We start from the raw sequence: 7,863 nt of genomic DNA, 5'->3' as shown, positions 1-7,863 counted from the left end.
GTCGAAACTAGGCGATTTGTTTAAAATTGGCCGAGGCCATGCGGATTTCGGTTTGAATTGCCTTGGTATTCTGCACGCTAATCCCTCCGCCATGACTCGGAATCAAAGCGACAGGTACACTGTTCCTCCCATTGCGTAAGAAAAGCTCCACCGGCAAATCAGAGTTAGGAACAGAAGCCGGCCAGGTGGAAGCCTCCTGGCCTGCCGATGAGAGTGACATTGCAGAGAAATAGGACATTACTCTGGCAAGGTAACGGATATTGAAACAAATGGTCAAAGACAATCCCTTAGAAGACACAGATTAAAGGAAAACCGCCAGCTACTTGACCAGTACAAGTGTTAGGTAGCTCAGGCACAGACAAGGTCATTGCTAATTAAACATCTTCATCAAACTGTTCTGTTTCTTCATCACCATGACTAGAGGTTGGAACTGAGGCTTGTGCTATCTTTATTCTATAGCTCCTATTGAGCTTTATTACGACGACTGCTACCTTCTAATTATTGGTGTAGAACGTTGCTCATTATGTCTGTGGGGATATGAATTGTGGCGAAAGTGGTTTTTTTTGTGAATGCAGGCCGCTGAGGTTTAATAAAGCTCTTTATACCCTCCCTGTCATCTTTCTACTTAACCGATTTTCCAGGCACACCGATATCTTTCCAGCCATCATCAATTTCCTTCGTGTGCGCGTGGCATTCGAGACAGAGGAAGAAGAAGCCAGCAACGTTTGCAGCACCACCGTTGCTGAAGACAAGTGTTATCCTCTGCAGCGAGATGGCTGCAAAGCAAGGCCCCACAGGTGCAGGAGCACAGCCTCCACAGCCTCCACAACCTGCCCTCCTCGCCACAAGAGGCGAGAGGCAGGAGTCTGCACCGCAAGTGCTGCAGCATGGGGTAGCAGCGGTACCAGATGCTCCCGCTCCGGGACTGCTTGCCCAAGATCCTGGCGCAGGATTTGCAGCTCCAGCGGTGCCCAAACTTACAGAGGTGCTTCTCACGCAGCCGCTGCAAGAGCATGCCCACCTGCCGGCGGGTGGAGCAGGCACCATAGCCGCTGCACATCGGGCCAAGATGTCGAAGCACAAGACCACAGGCCGGAAGCACAAGGCGGAGGCCACGCAGATTAGGGCAACAGCCGCCGTTCCCGAAGAGGTCGAGGAGACGGACGAGCACCTACGCGTGTTGCCTTTGACTTTCGAGTCGCACCACGCGGTCGCTGCTGAAGACCAGCCTCAGGCAGGGGTGAGTGAGCTGGCCGCTTTACTTAAAATTTGATCGAGGTAGCTTTCGTTCTGGACAGCCTGATCCATTAAGCGCTGTTTATGAAGCCCATGAGTTCGGCGGTGTGGAAAGCTATGTGACAATACTGAACAGCGCCAAATAAAGACTAAAAAGCAACAGAGTGGAATGTGCAAGCATTTACCTGTCATTTAATTTTCTGAAGAATTAACTGAACATGTAGGCAGCAGCGCTTCGTGCAGGTTACGCAGAAATCCGTGAGATTTTGTTCACACTTGAAGCAACGAGAGCAAGGCAGTTGTTGCGTGGTTTCAAAGCAAATCGTCTTGTTATATTCGAATTTATTGACAATTACTTTCTCAGCAAGTTACCGCACCTTTCCATATCGTGTTACTGGACTGCCCAGCTCGAGAATAGTGCAGCATAAAAATGTCGGCCGATCCCTATGATAGTGCAGTCTGAAAATGCGTGCGGTTCCCGTGAGTATGGTATTCTAAAAATGAGAGGGGAGCAAGACGACGACGACAATAGAAATGAAACGCTGTTTTTAATTTCCAGCTGACAGAAACGTCAGAAACATAGCGATGAATGGCTGTTAGTACAGTTATAAACTTCCCGCGGCTCCTATTCTGATCGCATACCGCATGTGCACACGTGCGTAGTTAAGGAACGGGGGGAGTGTCTTTTGAAAGTGGCTCCTTCCCGCTAGCAACAGATTTCATCGCATAACAATATTCTACAGCCGCGAAGCTGACCCAAAAAACTGTCATTGTGCAACGCATTCCCCAACACAGCTGTCGATCCGAAGCGAATTCAGTTAAGCCTGCACTGTACCTACACCGGCCGCACATTTAAGTCTCACTTCAGCTAGCTTCCTAGCTCATAAGAAGGATTAGATGCGGCTGTGCTGCATGACGTTGTTCTTTTTTATTATTTTTTGCGTTTGATATGGTGTAATATTTGGGAGGTTTATGGCCGTGTCATTGCAATAGGGGATTTTTGGGTGGAGTTCGGGAGTGTCACCCTGAAATAAAGAGAGTCGTCAGGTAGGGCATTATGAGCTACGCGGTAGTGGACGGCATCGTTATAGTTTATACTACCTACAGTTGATTAAACTGCACACAAATTCAAGGGCACGAGCGTTTCTTACATTTCCGTACAGTTGTTTCAAAGCGAACCTGATTTCAACCTACCGCAGCAGGCAATTGAAGGTGCCACTGCGTGCTTAGCAGCGGAACCCCTTATCCACCGAGCCGCACCACGGCGTTTATATCTCTGGACCATTACTGAACCTATGTTAGAGTTTTTCCAAGATTCCGGTACGCTCAAAGTCATGAGGCATTGCGTATACAGGGTGGCCAGTTTCTTTAGAACAATCTGCCCACCTTCCTTCAACAAATCTGCTGTTACCTGATCCTCCCCAGCTGCCTTCCCCCTTTGCATAGCTCCCAAGGCCTTCTTTTCTTCCTCCGGCGTTACCTGTGAGATTTCGAATTCCTCTAGACTATTCTCTCTTCCATTATCGTCGTGGGTGCCACTGGTACTGTATAAATCCCTATAGAACTCCTCAGCCACTTGAACTATCTCACCCATATAAGTAATGATATTGCCAGCTTTGTCTCTTAACATATACAACTGATTCTTGCCAATTCCTAGTTTTTTCTTCACTGCTTTTAGGCTTCCTCCGTTCCTTAGAGCATTTTCAATTCTATCCATATTATACTTCCTTATGTCAGCTGTCTTCCGCTTGTTGATTAACTTCGAAAGTTCTGACAGTTCTATTTTACCGGTAAGGGTTAGAGGCTTTCATACATTGCCGTTTCTTGATCAGATCTTTCGTCTCCTGCGATAGCTTACTGGTATCCTGTCTAACGGAGTTACCACCGACTTCTATTGCACACTTCATAATGATGCCCAGAAGATTGTTGCTCATTGCTTCAACACTAAGGTCCTCTTCCTGAGTCAAAGCCGAATACCTGTTCTGTAGCTTGATCTGGAATTCCTCTATTTTCCCTCTTACCGCTAACTCATTGATCGGCTTCTTATGTAGCAGTTTCTTCCGTTCCCTCCTCAGGTCTATGCTGATTCGAGTTCTTACCATCCTATGGTCACTGCAGCGCACCTTGCTGAGCACGTCCACATTTTGTATGATGCTAGGGTTAGCGCAGAGTATGAAGTCTATTTCATTGCTAGTCTCGCCGTTCGGGCTCCTTCACGTCCACTTTCGGCTATCCCGCTTGCGGAAGAAGGTATTCATTATCCGCATATTATTCTGTTCCGCAAACTCTACTAATAACTCTCACCTGCTATTCCTAGTGCCTATGCCATATTCCCCCACTGCCTTGTCTCCAGCCTGCTTCTTGCCTACCTTGGCATTGAAGTCGCCCATCAGTGTATTTCGTTTTGACTTTACCCATCGCCGATTCCACGTCTTCATAGAAGCTTTCGACTTCCAGGTCATCATGACTGAATGTAGGGGCGTAGACCTGCACAACCTTCATTTTGTACCTCTTATTAAGTTTCACAAGAAGACCTGCCACCCTCTCGCTAATGCTATAGAATTCCTGTATGTTACCAGCTATATTCCTATTAATCAAGAATCCGACTCCTAGTTTTCGCCTCTTTCCTAAGCCCCGGTAGCACAGGATGTGCCGGCTTTTCAGCACTGTATATGCTTCTTTTGGCCTCCTAACTTCACTGAGTTCCTCTAATTCCTCCAATAGCACTGCTAGACTCGCCTCACTAGATAACGTTCTAGCGTTAAACGATGCCAGGTTCATGTTTCAATGGTGGCCTCTCGGGAGCCAGGGATTCCTAGCACCCTCTGCTGCATCGCAGTTCTGACCCCCGCTGTGGTCAGTTGCTTCGCAGCTGTTGGGGACTGAGGGCCGGGGTTTGATTGTCGTGTTCATAGAGGAGGTTGTGGCCAAGTACTGCACCAGGGAGGCCAATCCAGCGCTGGTGAGGGAACGCGTTACCGGTTCTGGTCACCGGGATCAGGACACAATCCAGGCCTGTTTATGCGATTTTATCAACACGCGGATTTTTTTTTAATCCGGTGGAAAATTGCGCGGCACCGGGATTCAAACCACGGACCTCTTGCACGCGAGGCGGGTGTTATACCTCTACGCACACCGCGCACATTGGCAGAAAGGCGGACACTTGGAAGTAATGGACGCTCGTCGAACACATCCTCTGTGGAGCCAGTGTTCCCAAAAGGGAGCTTGTCTTCGTCACTGTTGTCGGAAAGGCAAAGCTTCTTGTCGAAACGCTGGCTGCGGATCACATCCTTTATTCGATCGCTTTTCTTTATTTCGACAGACATTGTCACATTTCCGCGCCGCCTTTATCGCCAGTAGAATAACGCAAATGTTTGAGTTGGTTGGTGTGATTCATATGGGTAGCTTAGCACGTAATACCGAATAAGGGACTTGCAAGAAATAAATTTTAATTTCTGAACGGGTGTTACTTCTAGTAACACCTGCGCGAATCCAGCCGCGCCTTGAGACCGTTTGAACCCGTTCATCTGTTTTGTGCGGGCCACGGACATTGGCTATAGCGTAAGCATGGCCTAGCTGTTGTGATGGTGCCGTCCAAAGTGACAGGACGCGTGGCTTGTTTCGCATTGAAGTCACTCGTTACGTATTGCTAAATGGCCCGATCATTCTGTGTAAGCCATGCTAGCAATACATCATCATCAACATCATCATCATCATCATCATCATCATCATCAGCCTGGTTACGCCCACTGCAGAGCAAAGGCTGTTCCCATACTTCTACAACTACCCCGGTCATGTACTAATTGTGGCCATGTTGTCCCTGCAAACTTAATCTCATCCCCCCACCTAACTTTCTGCCGCGCTCTGCTTCGCTTCCGTTCCCTTGGAATCCATTCCGTAACTCTTAATGACCATCGGTTATCTTCCCTCCTCATTACGTGTCCTGCCCATGCCCCATTTTTTTTCTTGATTTCAAGTAAGATATCATTAACTCGCGTTTGTTCCCTCACCTAATCTGCTCTTTTCTTATCCCTTAACGTTACACTTATCATTCTTCTTTCCATAGTTCGTTGCGTCGTCCTCAATTTAAGTAGAACCCTTTTCGTAAGCCTCCAGGTTTCTGCCCCGTACGTGAGTACTGGTAAGACACAGCTGTTATAAACTTTTCTCTTGAGGGATAATGGCAAGCTGCTGTTCATGATCTGAGAATGGCTGCCAAACGCACCCCAGCCCATTCTTATTCTTCTGATTATTTCCGTCTCATGATCCGGATCCGCAGTCACTACCTGTCCTAAGCAGATGTATTCCCTTACCACTTCCAGTGCGTCACTACCTATCGTAAGCTGCTGTCTCTTCCGAGACTGTTAAACATTACTTCAGTTTTCTGCAGAATAATTTTAAGACCCACCCTTCGTCTTTGCCCCTCCAGGTCAGTGAGCATGCATTGCAGTTGGTACCATGAGTAACTAAGCAAGGCAATATCATCAGCCAATCGCAAGTTACTAAGGCATTCTCCATTAACTCTTATCCCCAATTCTTCCCAATCCAGGTCTCTGAACACCACCTGTAAACACGCTGTGAATAGCATTGGAGAGATTGTATCTCCCTGCCTGACGCCTTTCTTTATTGGGATTTTGTTGCTTTCTTTATCGAGGACCACGGTGGCTTTGGAGCAGTTAGAGATATCTTTCAGTATTTTTACATACGGCTCGTCTACACCCTGATTCCGCAATGCCTCCATGACTGCTGAGGTTTCGACTGAATGAAACGCTTTCTCGTAATCAATGAAACCTATATATCAAGGTTGGTTATATTCCGCACATTTTTCTATCACCTGATCTTTAGTGTGAATATGGTCTATTGTTAAGTAGCCTTTACGGAATCCTGCCGGGTCCTTTGGTTGACGGAAGTCTAAGGTGTCCCTGATTCTATTTGCAACTACCTTAGTAAATACTTTGTAGGCAACGGACAGTTCGCAGATCGGTCTCTCATTTTTCAAGTCTTTGGCGTCCTCTTTCTTATGGATTAGGATTATGTTACCGTTTTTCCAAGATTCCGTACGCTCGAAGTCATGAGGCATTGCGTATACAGGGTGGCCAGTTTCTCTAGAAGAATCTGCCCACCATCCTTCAACAAATCTGCTGTTACCTGATCTTCCCCAGCTGCCTTCCCCCTTTGCACAGCTCCCGGGGCTTTCTTTACTTCTTCCGGCGTTACCTATGGGATTTCGAATTCCTCTAGACTATTCTCTCCTCCATTATCGTCGTGGGTGCCACTGGTAGTGTATAAATCTGTATAGAACTCCTCAGCCACTTGAACTATCTATCCATATTAGTAATGATATTGCCGGCTTTGTCTCTTAAAGCATACATCTGATTCTTGCCAATTCTATCAATAGCAATTCCAGCAATATATATCGGTGGACAATTATTCTCGCAGCAACAACAGCCGCCACGCCGAAGCCACGGCCACGGCCAATACGCTCGTCCTGGCGGCCTGGCTCCAGTTTGGCGGCCTCAGCTACCGCTGCAACGTCGGCCGCCGTCGTTGTGGGCACCCACAATGAGGGCGCCACTGGGTAAGCCCGCCCTGTACTCGCGCAGCGCCAGCGCGGTCGTGGTGCATGGCTACATACAGCCGCCTCCCCAGCAGCAGCCACGCGCAGGCGTAGTTCGTGTGGAGGAAGGTGCCGTGGACTTTTTCTGCGCCTGTTACACGATCGCGGCGCTCATCTTCGTGCTTCTCTGGCTATACCTGGCCATTAGCGCCACCTACCGGAAAGGGCGAAGCAAAGCCGCCATCGCGGATTTCTCGACGATGGACGCTGACGAGCGGGAACTGGAGATGCTGCCCGGTGCGCAGGAGACCGCTGCCACGACAGAGTCCGTGGCTCGTCACACCGTGTCGAATGACTCGGACCAACACAGCGCCGCCGTCATAACTGCCACTATTTAGACTTGTGCTACGCAGTTATACCGGAACTCAGTCTCCACTCAACGCTATGACGGAGCAAGATACCTGGAGCAATGTATTGGACTACTTTTTAATTATTCATATTCTTATCTAACTTTTCTGTCTAATTAGGTGTTGACTTAGTTTAGCCTCTCTTCTCTTCTGCCTTGACGTTTGTCCTCTTTCTTGGCCGCGATACACTTTAGCAGTCCGCCCCGACCGGCGAGACAGTCAAGAAGGGCCCGAACAGCACTTCTCTATTCATTCACTTTAAACAATAAAAGACGTGGGTCCAACTGCTGAATTTGTTGTCTTAGCAATATTTATATACAAAATAAAGGAGGAGACGAGTTGTTCATTGCGCACTTAATTTCAAATACAGAGACTGAACATTTTCGATGTTTTATTATGTTAGCGCTAGGAGCTCAAAGTTAATTTTCCAGTGATCAGTCTTAACTCGTTCAGTAAGCTCATGGTGAAGAGCCTATAGTGTTCTAGAGGTAGACTTGGACTTCTCAGTGCAGTTACCTATTTGAGACTCCATCTTTTTTTGCTATAATATCAGCAGCCTTAAGCTTTGATAGTTCTGCCAAATGAAGGCCAAATATTGTTATTGTAGAAATTCTTCGCTATTCTTTAGAACAGCAAGTGTATTCGCGTAGCGCCGCAGCTGCA

The 7,863-nt window shown here is 47.7% G+C and overlaps 1 protein-coding gene across 1 annotated transcript; it reads left to right on the top strand.

Annotated features, from left to right (window-relative positions):
- Nucleotides 1-647: 647 nt before the first annotated feature.
- LOC142571156 (uncharacterized) lies at nucleotides 648-7,473 on the top strand. The gene is made up of 2 exons (XM_075679434.1): nucleotides 648-1,240; nucleotides 6,676-7,473. Exons 1-2 carry the CDS (start codon nucleotides 773-775, stop codon nucleotides 7,189-7,191), a joined length of 984 nt encoding a protein of 327 aa, XP_075535549.1. The 5' UTR covers nucleotides 648-772; the 3' UTR covers nucleotides 7,192-7,473.
- The last annotated feature ends 390 nt before the right edge of the window (nucleotides 7,474-7,863 follow it).

The sequence above is a fragment of the Dermacentor variabilis genome, chromosome 2 (assembly GCF_050947875.1).
Source record: "Dermacentor variabilis isolate Ectoservices chromosome 2, ASM5094787v1, whole genome shotgun sequence".
In the NCBI taxonomy this organism is placed as follows: Eukaryota; Metazoa; Arthropoda; class Arachnida; order Ixodida; family Ixodidae; genus Dermacentor; species Dermacentor variabilis.
The sequence above is the reverse complement of the archived record's forward strand: the minus strand, read 5'-3'. Positions and strand labels throughout refer to the sequence as shown.